This window comes from Salvelinus alpinus, chromosome 15, assembly GCF_045679555.1.
Source record: "Salvelinus alpinus chromosome 15, SLU_Salpinus.1, whole genome shotgun sequence".
NCBI classification, from domain to species: domain Eukaryota; kingdom Metazoa; phylum Chordata; class Actinopteri; order Salmoniformes; family Salmonidae; genus Salvelinus; species Salvelinus alpinus.
This window is the reverse complement of record NC_092100.1, coordinates 22,111,121-22,127,178: the sequence shown is the minus strand read 5'-3', so window position 1 is coordinate 22,127,178 and position 16,058 is coordinate 22,111,121. Positions and strand designations below refer to the sequence as shown.

Below are 16,058 nucleotides of genomic sequence, written 5' to 3'. Positions count from 1 at the left end.
TGGATCAAAGTTATGTGTAAGTGCTTTATTCATTCCTGGAATCCTGGTGTAAAATATATCTGTGTTGACCCCAGGCCCAGTCACTGCCCTGAGAGCTTCACAGACAGTCATCTTACAACTTTAACAGCTGCTGTCAACATGGTTTTAATTAGAGATATCGATGCTCCATAAATTTGCCATCTCAGACACATATGGTGAAGTTATATAGATACAGTCCGTTCTAAGGCAGGAAAACAATAACGCATTTATGGTTTTCGACCACATAGAATAAAGAAAGTAGACTTGCCGCACTATATCAAAACGTGTAAATCCTTATTCAAATTATGTTTTTAGTTCATGTACTGTTATCGTCTGTAATATTGCAATAAATGTCTTCACACTACAGAACAGCATATCCACAGTCATGCAAACTAATGTGACTAAAGTCATGACATCACCAACATGATATCATGGTATGCTACCACTGCCAACTAGACAGTATTTTTTTATTTTTTTGACCCCCTTTTCTCCCCAATTTTCGTGGTATCCAATCGCTAGTAATTACTATCTTGTCTCATCGCTACAACTCCCGTACGGGCTCGGGAGAGACGAAGGTCAAAAGCCATGCGTCCTCCGAAGCACAACCCAACCACAGCGCGCCTCCAACTCGGAAGCCAGCCGCACCAATGTGTCGGAGGAAACACGTGCACCTGGCCCCCTCGGTTAGCGCGCACTGCACCCGGCCCGCCACAGGAGTCGCTGGAGCGCGATGAGACAAGGATATCCCTACCGGCCAAACCCTCCCTAACCCGGACGACGCTAGGCCAATTGTGCGTCGCCCCACGGACCTCCCGGTGGCGGCCTGCTGCGACAGAGCCTGGGCGTGAACCCAGAGACTCTGGTGGCGCAGCTAGCGCTGCGATGCAGTGCCCTAGACCACTGCGCCACCCGGGAGGCCAACCAGACAGTATTTTAATGAGGGTAACAATGAAGTGATGTCATCGACATTTTCAATCCCATAATGGATCAATTAATCATTAATCAAGGTCTACTTATAGGAGTTGTAATGAAAATCTCCTAAACCCTTTTACTTTATACTGAAATAAACTCACTGAACCATTTAATTCATTACTAACTATAGTCTGATATTGTCCACATGGCCATGTGTGTGAGATGGCTGGTGGGTGCATGGCTGGTGCAGTCTTCTGTGGTATACTTACAAATATGCGCAGGTGGCGGGCACACACTAGGCCGATGGAGCCGTTCTGGTCAGGACCACAGACCACCAACACTGTTGGCTGCTTCTTACCCAGGGAGGTCAGAGGAAAGGCCTGGAGGGAGAGAGAGATAGAGAGGTCATCCAACCCGTGAGGCTGACCCTCCATCACTGTCAAACTCTCTCCTTCGCGTGCCAGGGACGCAATGCCATGGCCAGGGGAAATGGCACCCAGGTTTTTTTTTAAAGACAGAAAGCCCCAAACTCATTAAACCCAGACAGGAGTGGAAAAAATACCAGAGCCGGACACCACAGGATGCTCCCTTTAAATAACACACTACTTTCCATCAGGCCTGAGCCATGAGTTTTCCCACCGGGCCACTGGGATCTCCCCCTCTCTGTTTTACAGGGGCACAGCACATACCCCAGTAAATCCCCTCGCACGTCCTTAAGAGAAGCAGCAGAGGTATCCGTCACTATATCCTGCTGGAATTGGCGTGTTAACTTAAGTGGTCCAATCTTCCTCCTCACACCTAAATAGGATCAGTAGGGGAGTGAATCAGTAGCGACATCACAGCTAAAGGTGTCTTACCTTACTTTCCAACAGCTTTACCACACCAAATATGTAGCCTAACCCTAGGTATTTCATATACCGGACCAATTTCAATATGGCCGCTAAAACCGGGACTCTAAATGGAGTGGTACATTACAGTGCAACAAATGGAGCCGTACTCTAATTGCAGTATCTGATTAATACAGACATGAAAGCATTAATTACAGTAATGATGCCGGGAGAATAGAGACAGCAGCCATTATCTGTAACATAAATGTTCTGTCTCGGAGTAGATACACTCTAAATGAGATGAAAGAAGGATGGTAATGGCGGCATCGAGTCTGTGAGGTGGAAGGATAATGACGGCAGCAGAAGCTACCTTCCGAGCGTAGCGAGAGAGGAAAGAGATAGGTAAGAACATTTTTCCTAAGTGGCTGAAACAGATGAAACGACTTCCTGGTGTCATTAAGGGTGTAGTAGTGTGTCTCTCGCTGCGCTGATGTGATGACACCCTCTCTGACTTGCTCCCCTGTGGCAAATGCTAACGCTAATTAGCACAGCAGCCCAATAAGGACCAGCCATCTTTGATAGGAGTGACATTCAATATCCACATACTGTGAATGCAGTGGAAAACCTGAGTGCCTTTTACAGCAGCATCCTAACTGTATCATCTTATATTTTCTATCTTATCTCAACTTGCTTTAGGATTGGGCCATTAGCGCTAACAAAATGATTAAAGACTAAAGAGAAGGTCGTTATAGTGGATATCTAGAATTCACATCCAGTCGACTGAGAACATAACACACACACACACACACACACACACACACACACACACACACACACACACACACACACACACACACACACACACACACACACACACACACACACACACACACACACGCACGAGCAATGGCTATATTGACTCTAATAAGGTCCCAGAGGCTAAGCCTACTTTTTCTTTGTACACTTATTTTACCAGGTAAGTCGACTGAGAACATATTCTCATTAACAGTAACGACACTGGGAATAGTTGTTTTTAATTGGTAAGTCTAGCGGCCAGCTAACTATCTAAAATTGTAGCAAGCATGGCCGAATTACCGACCGGGGTGGGGCCCATTGATCATCCGTTTATCATATTAAAAACTGCCTCCACCCTATGGCAAAATGTGCATAATTTCAGGAAATTAGCTGTAAAACTGCAAAAACTAAATCTCTGCCCATGGCAAAATGAGTAGAATTGCATGAAATTAGTTATTATATTTGTGGCCCCCACCCCCATCAAAGTTGCCCATCCCTGCACTATAGGGCCTCTGCTCTCTTCCATCTGACACACATACACAGACAAACCACACACACATGCACCCACGTGTCCCACCACACACACATGCACCCACACCCACGTGTCCCACCACACACACGTGTCCCACCACACACACCCACACCCACGTGTCCCACCACACACACATGCACCCACACCCACGTGTCCCACCACACACACCCACACCCACGTGTCCCACCACACACACATGCACCCACACCCACGTGTCCCACCACACACACATGCACCCACACCCACGTGTCCCACCACACACACCCACACCCACGTGTCCCACCACACACACATGCACCCACACCCACGTGTCCCACCACACACACATGCACCCACACCCACGTGTCCCACCACACACACCCACACCCACCACACACACATGCACCCACACCCACGTGTCCCACCACACACACCCACACCCACGTGTCCCACCACACACACATGCACCCACACCCACGTGTCCCACCACACATAGAGCCACAAATACAAAAAACAAAAAAAACATGATATTTAGTATTTTCACAATATAATTTTTCATTATTTTAAATATTCATAAATCTAAATACTATTCATATTACATAGCAGGTGGTAAAGCTTCATGTGACACATTTTGCTTTGTAGCATCTACAGATGAAAGATTATGGTGCCTGGGTAAGGCCAAAATGGCACAAATATTCCAACTTCAATTGATTATTTCTCAATGATGCCTTAAGATACAAATGTCAAATATGTATCAACAATCTTTCCTCCAAAGGACCCTTTTATGGATTACATTTTGTGAAAATCGAAAATATCATGGTCTCTTTTGTTCTAGTTTCATAAGGAATCACCCAAACTTAAACATACAGCCACACACTCCTGATGAAAGCTGAGCGGGATAATCAATGTGTTTTTCAATGGACACGTTGACATATTCAACACATCCTGAGTAGACAGAACAGGGACACAGGGACAGCAGACTCCAGCGTTTACTGCTCCGTGGAACCGGAACATTCTTTGTATCCCCAGGTGCTGAAAGGCCTTGGCTTGCTATCCCTACCCCTAGGCTGAACGCAGGCGCTGCACTCACGCACGCAGATCACAGAGGAACACCGCTGAGATGGACCCTTTATGGGCCCGTGTGGTTGATGCCAGGGGGGTTGAGGTCTTTGGACGTATATGGGGTGGATTACTCTGTGAGGAGTTCATGTTATCTGGCAAACGCAACCACTGTAGTGAAATCACAAAGCCTTACTACTGCACTTTGATGTCATGCGTGTGGGTGCAGTAGCCCCAGGCCGAGCCAGACGCTGTTTGTCTAGCTACGGTGTGTGTGCTGCGGCTGCGTCTGCTCTAGCCATGGACCATTATCTTTTGGTGATAATGATGGTAGGTGGATGTGGTTGAGGTAATCAGACGCTCTGAGGGGAGCTCTCACTCTTTCTTGGTCTCTCTCTCTTTTTCTCTGATAGGAGAGTGTCTTACGTCTGAAAGCTCAAGGAACATTAATCACACCACACCGGGTTCCTGTGGAGGATACGACTGCAGGGTTAAACCAACCAACCGTCTGGTCAAAGTGTCCTGACACGAAGTGTGTTCCTGACAGCTCCACACTCCGTACACTGCTGCTGCTGACCACAGGCAGTCTGACTGGGAGAACCAACTTACAGAACGCTCACCACATATTACACAAATATACAAACACAAACACACACACACACACACACACACACACACACACACACACACACACACACACACACACACACACACACACACACACACACACACACACACACACACACACACACACACACACACACACACATGTAGGGGTCTGATGTAAGGGGCATATGGACTTGGCAGACTGGCTCCCAGCAGGGGAGCAGATCAGTCTCTCATCAGGCCCAGTAGTGAACAGAGGAACAGAGGCTCTGATGTGCCTCAGGGTTTATGGATCAGAGACACAGTACTGATGAGAGGGACAGTTCTTCCACAACTGTAAGTAAACTTATTTTTCCAAAAACACAGAGAACAGAACAGAACTGTGTGTTCTCTAAATCTCTATTCACAGTTCATATGTCGCGAGCTCTTAGAAAGTTGCATGGTTTTGAAATACTATTAGGTGGAACAGCATCAGAGACTGATAATTGGAGAGATGGATGGATGGATGGATGGATGGCACAGCCAGAAGAGGACTGGCCACCCCTCAGAGCCTGGTTTCTCTCTAGGTTTCTTCCTAGGGAGTTTTTCCTAGCCACCGTGCCTCTACATCTGCATTGCTTGCTGTTTGGGGTTTTAGGCTGGGTTTCTGTATATGCACATTGTGACATCTGCTGATGTAAAAAGGGATTTATAAATACATTTGATTGATTGATGGATAGATAGATAGATTAATGAGTAGCCCGAAAAAGGTGGTTCTTGGAGAGGGGAAGGAAAGAGGAGTGGGGGGATACGGGTGGTACATAAAGTACCTTGGTGATGGCGATGGCACAGGCATGCCCCCAGATCTCTATCAGCTGCTGCTGGCCAAACCTGTAGTCCCTCAGCAGCTCTGTCTCAATGGCTGCTGTCTCCACTTTACTGTAGGGAAACACAACACAGAGCAATAGCATTAGCATCATCAATCAGATTCAATCAATCACAATTCAATTACATATTGTGTACGGTAGCACTGTTTATGCATCTCTCAGCAAACTAGATCTAAACCTCAAAAACCTATGTTGCTGTGTTGCGTGTTAGATGAAATGCTTGGTTGGGGATTGTCTGATGCCTGAGGTATTTCCTTTGAGTTTAATGACACTACCAAGTTGAAGTTTATGAAGTAGGTATTTATATGGCTCTGAAACAGGTATACAGGTAAGGCTGACAGTTGAAACAGGCCCAGGCCTGAACTGATGTCATAATTCTGCCATGTGGGCTCATTTAACCAGAGAGGGAGCAGCTGTGGAAACACAGAGAAAGTACACTATTCCATATTACACTAGAGACACCTGGTGGAGAGATGGAGTACTACATCAAGACTTTCTCTGAATACGATGGAGAATATTATAATCAAAGCATATAGTATGACAACATACACTGAGTATACCAAACATTAGGAACACTTTCCTAATAATGAGTTGCACCCCCCCTCAATTTGTCGGGGCATGGACTCCACAAGTTGTCGAAAGATTTCCACAGGGATGCTGGCCCATGTTGACTCCAATGCTTCCCACAGTTGTGTCAAGTTGGCTGGATGTCCTTTGGGTGGTGGACCATTATTGATACACACAAGAAACATGAGCTTGAAAAAACCCAGCAGCGTTGCAGTTCTTGACACAAACCGGTGCACCTGGCACCTGCTACCATAACCCGTTCAAAGGCACTTACATCTTTTTTCTTACACATTCACCCTCTAAATGGCGCACATACACAATCCATGTCTCAAGGCTTAAAAAATATTATTTAACATGTCTCCTCCCCTTCATCTACACTAACTGAAGTGTATGTATGTCTGTCATGGTGTATATCATGGAAAGACCAGGTGTTCTTAATATTTTGTATACTCAGTGTATATCATGGGGCGGCAGGTAGCCTAGTGGTTAGAGCGTTGGACTAGTAACCGAAAGGTTGCTAGATCGAATCCCTGAGCTGACAGGGTACAAATCTGTTGTTCTGCCCCTGAACAAGGCAGTTTACCCATTGTTCCTAGGCCGTCATTGAAAATAGGTATTTGTTCTTAACTGACTTGCCTAGTAAAAGAAAGGTAAAACATATTTTTTTTAAAGAGCAGGTGTTCTTAATTTTTTGTATACTCAGTGTATATCTACATTGACATGTTTGTAAGTTATAATAATCAAACATCTTTTGATAGAGTGTGAATTGATCAATGGAGTCACAACGTTCTCACAACAACACTGTATTGCAGTCAGTAATTGTGGATGTCCTATTTGCTCAAAATGTTCCCAGATGTTTTTGGATAGTATTTTCCTGTGTTATCAAGACAGCATAGATTAATTTAGTTTGCCCATAAGCAGAAACAGAAAACGCGAGAGAGGAAGAGAGAGAGGGGAAGAGAAGGTGAGAAATAGAGAACTTCCTTCAAGATCAATACAGAAGCAGCAGGGTCGATCCCTCTGTGTGTGTGTGTGTGTGTGTGTGTGTGTGTGTGTGTGTGTGTGTGTGTGTGTGTGTGTGTGTGTGTGTGTGTGTGTGTGTGTGTGTGTGTGTGTGTGTGTGTGTGTGTGTGTGTGTGTGTGTGTGTGTGAAGATGTGGATTAAGGCAGCCCCCCGCACCTCTCTGATTCTGAGGGGCTCTTTTTAAATGCGGAAGACACATTTCAATTGAATGCATTCAGTTGTACAACTGACTAGATTCCCCCTTTCCTCAAAGGGGACATTTGTGGTTCCAGCAGGAGTATTTTTGTTTACAGCAGAATGTATTTGTCAGCTGATGCTCTGCTCACACACACATGCACACAGGCTCGTGCGGTACCGGAGCGCCAAGTCTAGGTCCAAGAGGCTTCGAAACAGCTTCTACCCCCAAGCCATAAGACTCCTGAACATCTAATGAAATGGCTACCCAGACTATTTGCATTGCCCCCCTCTTTTACGCTGCTGCTACTCTCTATTGTTATCTATGCATAGTCACTTTAATAACTCTATGTACATATTATCTCAGTTACCTGGACTAACCGGTGCCCCCGCACATTGACTCTGTACCGGTACCTCCTCTTTATAGCCTCGCTTTTGTTATTTTACTGCTGCTCTTTAATTATTTGTAACTCTTATTTCTTACTTTTTAAAATGTATTTTACTTTTCTTAAAACTGCATTGTTGGTTAAAGGCTTGTAAGTAAGCATTTCACTGCAAGGTCTACTACACCTGTTGTATTCAGCGCATGTGACAAATAACATTTGATTTGATGCACACACAGTTGTAGAATTTTGCATTTTTCAAACACCTGAAACTGTATTTTCCCGCAATCTAGAGCCATAATCATTATGCTTAATTTGATGTAAAAAAAAACATGTCTATTTTTCTGCATACAGTATCTAAGCATACCTCTTAAGCTGTCCTCCTGATTGGTGGTTCTTTTTTAAAGAAACTAAATATTCTTCTCTGCATCTCTGCTAAAATCTGGATAATTGATTGAAAGGAATGTGAGTCTTATTTAGTACATTGCTTGTTTTTCTAAAGTCTACCAGCTAGCTGCTCTAACATGATTGACAGCCTGAAATGGCTTCTTGGTTATCAGGTCATGAGATTGGGAACCTATCTGGCATAGCTAAAACCAACTTCAGAAAATTGCTTAGTGGTTAGTAGAATTACAGAGAAACTAAGCATTATTATTTAAATGTAAAAAATATATAAATAAAAACAGGACAAATCTGAGGGGGCACATGCCCCTGTGCCCCATACGGGCATGATGCCTCTGGACTTAATCATCCTCCACTTGTGACTACAGAGGAAAATGGAGCATACAGCGAAGCTAAAAGAGCCACTGACATCTAAAGCATGTAACAACTTCAGGAAGCTCAACAAGGACTAAGAAGGTTGTCCCTGATGTAAAACCTAATTCAGATATCTTATGATGAAACACTCTAACCATATTTCAAGGTCTCATGCAGATGAAAGTCACATGTTGAAACCACTTAAAAACAGTACAACTTAATGCCCTGGCATCACAGGCAACAACCCTACATTCACATCTCGCTTAAACCAATAAACATCATCTTCATTTCACTGTGACTAGTTGAATGCTAAAGGTTGCCCCAGCATTGGCCCAGTGTTCTCTTCTCTTTTGGCTCTAAGATCACTGTGTTAAAACCTACCGCGTCCAACGGGGCTTTTGGCATTTAGATCAGCCAACGGAGCATCACACCCGTCACCCAGGGCTAGCCTGGGGCAGACTTCCTGGCTCACTGTGACATGATGGTCTTTACAAAGATCATATTAGTTTATTAGGTTGGAAGGCTGCTCTCATAATAGGACGATGGTACTTTTACAGTAAGCAATGTAGCCTACAATTCATCCTTGGTCACTGCCAGTAGGCCTACATAAAATGTAAAGCTAACCCTTGTCACCTTGGCTAGATGTTGCCAGTAAGCACAGATTTAGTATCAGCTAACCCTCCACAACCCTAACCTTAACCAGTACGGTGGGGGGGGGAACATAAAACTGACCTTGGAACTGCGTCTGTCTGGAAAACATCATCCTACTCCACTGTCTTCTAGACCAGGCCAAATGGCACCCATATGGAGCCTGCTGGATCCACATAATTCAATATAACTTATTATACACTGCTCAAAAAAATAAAGGGAACACTAAAATAACACATCCTAGATCTGAATGAATGAAATATTCTTATTAAATACTTTTTTCTTTACATAGTTGAACGTGCTGACAACAAAATCACACAAATTTGATTTCCATTGATAATTTTTATCAACCCATGGAGGTCTGGATTTGGAGTCACACTCAAAATTAAAGTGGAAAACCACACTACAGGCTGATCCAACTTTGATGTAATGTCCTTAAAACAAGTCAAAATGAGGCTCAGTAGTGTGTGTGGCCTCCACGTGCCTGTATGACCTCCCTACAATGCCTGGGCATGCTCCTGATGAGGTGGCGGATGGTCTCCTGAGGGATCTGCTCCCAGACCTGGACTAAAGCATCTGCCAACTCCTGGACAGTCTGTGGTGCAACGTGGCGTTGGTGGATGGAGCGAGACATGATGTCCCAGATGTGCTCAATTGGATTCAGGTCTGGGGAACGGGCGGGCCAGTCCATAGCATCAATGCCTTCCTCTTGCAGGAACTGCTGACACACTCCAGCCACATGAGGTCTAGCATTGTCTTGCATTAGGAGGAACCCAGGGCCAACCGCACCAGCATATGGTCTCACAAGGGGTCTGAGGATCTCATCTCGGTACCTAATGGCAGTCAGGCTACCTCTGGCGAGCACATGGAGGGCTGTGCGGCTTCCAAAGAAATGCCACCCCACACCATGACTGACCCACCGCCAAACCGGTCATGCTGGAGGATGTTGCAGGCAGCAGAACGTTCTCCACGGCGTCTCCAGACTCTGTCACGTCTGTCACATGTGCTCAGTGTGAACCTGCTTTCATCTGTGAAGAGCACAGGGCGCCAGTGGCGAATTTGCCAATCTTGGTGTTCTCTGGCAAATGCCAAACGTCCTGCACGGTGTTGGGCTGTAAGCACAACCCCCACCTGTGGACGTCGGGCCCTCATACCACCCTCATGGAGTCTGTTTCTGCCCGTTAGAGCAGACACATGCACATTTGTGGCCTGCTGAAGGTCATTTTGCAGGGCTCTGGCAATGCTCCTCCTGCTCCTCCTTGCACAAAGGCAGAGGTAGCGGTCCTGCTGCTGGGTTGTTGCCCTCCTACGGCCTCCTCCACGTCTCCTGATGTACTGGCCTGTCTCCTGGTAGCGCCTCCATGCTCTGGACACTACGCTGACAGACACAGCAAACCTTCTTGCCACAGCTCGCATTGATGTGCCATCCTGGATGAGCTGCACTACCTGAGCCACTTGTGTGGGTTGTAGACTCCGTCTCATGCTACCACTAGAGTGAAAGCACCGCCAGCATTCAAAAGTGACCAAAACATCAGCCAGGACGCATAGGAACCGAGAAGTGGTCTCTGGTCACCACCTGCAGAACCACTCCTTTATTGGGGGTGTCTTGCTAATTGCCTATAATTTCCACCTGTTGTCTATTCCATTTGCACAACAGCATGTGAAATTTATTGTCAATCAGTGTTGCTTCCTAAGTGGACAGTTTGATTTCACAGAAGTGTGATTGACTTGGAGTTACATTGTGTTGTTTAAGTGTTCCCTTTATTTTTTTGAGCAGTGTATATCTTTGGCTGGGTCAATGAAACAGAAATCCTTGTTCATGTTCCTCCCAAGTCCCCAGCGAATAGATAACACACAGTACCGTAGTCCTTCACTCAAGCACATAAAAGCCCTCGAGGGAAAGGGAGAGATGGATCCAACTTAGGTGCACCAAGGGGGACCATATGTCAGTGAAGGTGCTCTGAAGAGCAGAGGAGGAGGGGAGGGGGTGTTGCACATACGCTTGAGTGGCTGGAACAGCAGCAGCAGAGACAGTAACAAGCTGGAGAGACCCAGTGTTGCATCCCTCCCTCCCCTGGAGTCTCCATTAATCTCCATGTGTGTGGTGGCCATGGTGTGTCATTGCTCCTCACCACTCAGGCTGTGGCCCAGGGTGCTCAGCTGTGATCACATGCCTGTTAATGAGCCTGTTTACCTCCACAGCCTAGTTGTCCCTGAAGGGTAGCAGACACACACACAAACAGAGGGGGATACATGCACACGCATGTGAGCACTGCACGTACATGCACATACCTTTTCAAACACACACTTACTCACATGAGCAGATGGCTGCTCGCAAAACACTTCTCCACCACGTCACACCAAAACATACAGTAGAGCCTACACAAAAAACATTCACGACTAAGGCTGTGGCGACCACATGACTCAACATCACAACACTTTCCAATGACTAATGAACTCATGTTTATGGGAGAGAGTCAACAGAGCTGTCTGACAAAACTAATGAAAAACACAGAGTGCCTGCAGTAACGCTGTACTAACGCTGTACTAACAGTACACTCTCAGGAGACTGATTAGGTCTGGGATGATGAAGTGATTCATATAAATTGCAGCCTGTTAATTGCATGTGTGTCAATCCATCTCAATTTACGGTAACCCCCTCTCTCCAGGATCTGTTCATTAAGACAAAGTTACAGTGAAATGTGTGCAGGAGCAGAAAGCTTACACTTTTTTAAATAACAGAATAATAGTATTAAGGCTGTTCCTCTCCTCCTCTCCCATGCCCTCCTCTCCTCCTCTCCCATGCCCTCCTCTCCTCCTCTCACATGCCCTCCTCTCCCATGCCCTCCTCTCCTCCTCTCCCATGCCCTCCTACTCTTCTCCTCTTGCATGCCCTCCTCTCCTCCTCTCGCATGCCCTCCTCTCCTCCTCTCACATGCCCTCTTCTCGCATGCCCTCCTACTCTTCTCCTCTCGCATGCCCTCCTCTCCTCCTCTTGCATGCCCTCCTCTCCTCCTCTCCCATGCCCTCTTCTCGCATGCCCTCCTCTCCTCCTCTTGCATGCCCTCCTCTCCTCCTCTTGCATGCCCTCCTCTCCTCCTCTCCCATGCCCTCTTCTCGCATGCCCTCCTACTCTTCTCCTCTCGCATGCCCTCCTCACCTCCTCTCCCATGCCCTCCTCTCCTCCTCTCCCATGCCCTCTTCTCGCATGCCCTCCTACTCTTCTCCTCTCGCATGCCCTCCTCTCCTCCTCTCCCATGCCCTCCTCTCCCATGCCCTCTTCTCGCATGCCCTCCTCTCCTCCTCTCCCATGCCCTCCTCTCCTCCTCTCCCATGCCCTCTTCTCGCATGCCCTCCTCTACTCCTCTCCCATGCCCTCCTCTCCTCCTCTCCCATGCCCTCTTCTCGCATGCCCTCCTCTCCTCCTCTCGCATGCCCTCCTACTCTCCTCCTCTCGCATGCCCTCCTCTCGCATGCCCTCCTCTCCTCCTCTCCTCCTCTCACATGCCCTCCTCTTGCATGCCCTCCTCTCCTCCTCTCGCATGCCCTCCTCTCCTCCTCTCACATGCCCTCCTCTCGCATGCCCTCCTCTCCTCCTCTTGCATGCCCTCCTCTCCTCCTCTACTCCTCTCACATGCGCTCCTCTCGCATGCCCTCCTCTCCTCCTCTCCTCCTCTCACATGCCCTCCTCTTGCATGCCCTCCTCTCCTCCTCTCCCCCTCTACTCCTCTCACATGCCCTCCTCTCCTCCTCTCACATGCCCTCCTCTTGCATGCCCTCCTCTCCTCCTCTCACATGCCCTCCTCTCGCATGCCCTCCTCTCCTCCTCTTGCATGCCCTCCTCTCGCATGCCCTCCTCTCCTTCTCTTGCATGCCCTCCTCTCCCATGTCCTCCTGTCCTCCTCTCACATGCCCTCCTCTCGCATGCCCTCCTCTCCTCCTCTTGCATGCCCTCCTCTCCTCCTCCTCCTCTCACATGCCCTCCTCTCGCATGCCCTCCTCTCCTCCTCTTGCATGCCCTCCTCTCCTCCTCTCCTCCTCTCACATGCCCTCCTCTCGCATGCCCTCCTCTCCTCCTCTTGCATGCCCTCCTCTCCTCCTCTACTCCTCTCACATGCCCTCCTCTCGCATGCCCTCCTCTCCTCCTCTTGCATGCCCTCCTCTCCTCCTCTCACATGCCCTCCTCTTGCATGCCCTCCTCTCCTCCTCTCACATGCCCTCCTCTCGCATGCCCTCCTCTCCTCCTCTTGCATGCCCTCCTCTCCTCCTCTACTCCTCTCCCATGCCCTCCTCTCGCATGCCCTCCTCTTCCATGCCCTCCTCTCCTCCTCTACTCCCCTCCCATGCCCTCCTCTCGCATGCCTTCCTCTCCTCCTCTTCCATGCCCTCCTCTCCTCCTCTAGTCCCCTCCCATGCCCTCCTCTCGCATGCCCTCTTCTCCTCCTCTTCCATGCCCTCCTCTCGCATGCCTTCCTCTCCTATGCCCTCCTCTCCTCCTCTCCAATGACCTCCTCTCCTTCTCCCATCCAGGATCTACATGAACTAAACAGCTCCTAAAATAATCTGGTAACTCTGTCTTTTCACTCACTTCACAGTAATTACCCAGGCTCCTCTCTGCTGATGCTTAAATAACTGTCTTGTAGACTGGGTGTCCCTCCTGTTTGTCCTCGTCTCTGTTCTCGTCTCTGCTTCTTTCTGTCCTCCTCTCTGTTCTCCTGTCAGTTCTTCTTTCTGTCCTCTGTCCTCCTCTGTCCTCCTTTCTTTTCTCCTCTCTGTTCCTCCTCTCTGTTCCTCCTCTGCCCTCTTTTCTGTTCTGATCTGACCAAACACAACACAGAAGAGCCACATCACATGAGGTAAAAGAGAAACAAGTTAAAATGGAAGAGTGTGTGGTGGACACAGTATGTGTCTTTTTCCGGTAACCCCCTCTCTCTGTTCTTTCTCTATTTTCTTTCTCCCTCTCACACACTTTCTCTCTCTGTTCTATCTCACTCTCTCTTCTGCTATGATGAAGTCCCAGCCAGTCTCCCTGATGCAGAATAACAAAAGAGGGCCCGACAAGAGCAGAAAGAAAGACCCAGACAGAGAGAAATAGATTCATATAGATATATACAGTACCAGTCAAAAGTTTGGACACACCTACTCATTCAAGTTTTTTTTGTATGTTTACTATTTTCTACATTGTAGAATAATAATGAAGACGTCAAAACTATGAAATAATACATATGGAATCATGTAGTAACCAAAAAAGTGTTAAACAAATCAAAATATATTTGAGATTCTTCAAAGTAGCCAACTTTTGCCTTGATGACAGCTTTGCACACTCTTGGCATTCTCTCAACCAGCTTCATGAGGTAGTCATCTTGAATGCATTTGAATTTACAGGTGTCTTGTTAAAAGTAAATTTGTGGAATTTCTTTCCTTAATGCGTTTGAGCCAATCAGTTGTGTTGGGACAAGGTAGTGGTGGTATACAGAAGATAGCCCTATTTGGTAAAAGACCAAGTCCATATTATGGTAAGAACAGCTCAAATAAGCAAAGATAAACGATAGTCCATCATTACTTTAAGACATCATGTCAGCCCTAAAGGACTCAGACCATTAGAAACAAGATTCTCTGGTCTGATGAAATGAAGATTGAACTCTTTGGCCTGAATGCCATGCATCAGATCTGGAGGAAATGTGGCAGCATCCCGACGGTGAAGCATGGTGGTGGCACCATCCCTATGGGATGTTTTTCAGCGGCAGGGACTGGGAGACTAATCAGGATCGAGACAAAGATAAACGGAGCAAAGTACAGAGAGATCCTTGGTGAAAACTCGCTCCAGAGTGCTCAGGACCGCTGACTGGGGCGAAGGTTCCTCTTTCAACAGGACAACACAGCCAAGACAACACAGGTGTGGCTTCGGGACAAGTCTCTGAATGACCTTGTGTGGCCCAGCCAGAGCCCGGACTTGAATCCGATCAAACATCTCTGGAGAGACCTGAAAATAGCTGTGCAGCGACGCTCCCAATCCAACCTGAAAGAGCTTGAGAGGATCTGCAGAGAAGCATGTGAGAAACTCCCCAAATACAGGTGTGCCAAGCTTGTAGCGTCTGTGAGAGAAAAATTACAAAATCATGTTATAATACTGTTTATGCATCGAATTGCTTTGATGAGTACTCTCTCATCTGTGTCTATGGGACTGAGTTGGGCCTCTGGAGCTTGAGCTGACAATTGATTCATGACTTACTGATAAAAACCTACAGCCGGCATTCCATAGACAAGATGTGGTGTGTGTGACCCGAGATAGAGATAGCCTGGAAAAGTTAGAATAATCCCTCATTGTCTCATCTTCATCCTGGCATCTGGGAAACTAAGCCAGGTTGGGGATAAAACAACATCCTGTGCAGATAACCAGGAGATGAACCCAAGGTGGCTTATGATGCCCCCCGATCAGCATTTGTAGGTTCCCTATATAAGATTTGTTTTTTCCATTATCAGTTAAGCTCTCTGCAACACACTCAAGAGAGTGGGGTCGACAGTTTCATTATTGCAATAATTAATCGATATTGAATAAAGATGATTGTTTGAAGAAATTACAAAAGTCTCTCACTTGATTCGAATATTCCACAACACGTCATACCCAAGAAGACTCCAGGCTGTTATCGCTGATGAAGGTGCTTCAACAAAGTGCTGAGTAAAGGGTCTGTATACTTATGTAAATATGATATTTCCATTTTTTTTTTTTTATAAACCTGTTTTTGCTTTGTCATTATGGGGTATTGCGTATAGATTGATGATGAAAAATAAATAATTTAATCGATTTTACAATAAGGCTGTAAAGTAACAACATTTTGAAAAAGTCAAGGGGTCTGAAAACTTTCCAAATGCACTGTATGTATACTGCATATATATATATGAGAGAGAGAG

General features: G+C 46.8%; 1 protein-coding gene across 1 annotated transcript in view; it reads right to left on the bottom strand.

Moving 5' to 3' along the window:
• Positions 1-16,058, bottom strand: part of LOC139539729 (yjeF N-terminal domain-containing 3-like) — an 83,384-nt gene that overhangs the window by 10,488 nt on the left and 56,838 nt on the right. Inside the window, exons 2-3 of the mRNA XM_071342939.1 lie at positions 5,538-5,646; positions 1,200-1,310 (exon numbers count right to left, since the gene is read on the bottom strand). Coding sequence (XP_071199040.1) covers positions 1,200-1,310; positions 5,538-5,646 — 220 coding nt within the window. The remainder of the gene's footprint in view (positions 1-1,199; positions 1,311-5,537; positions 5,647-16,058) is intronic.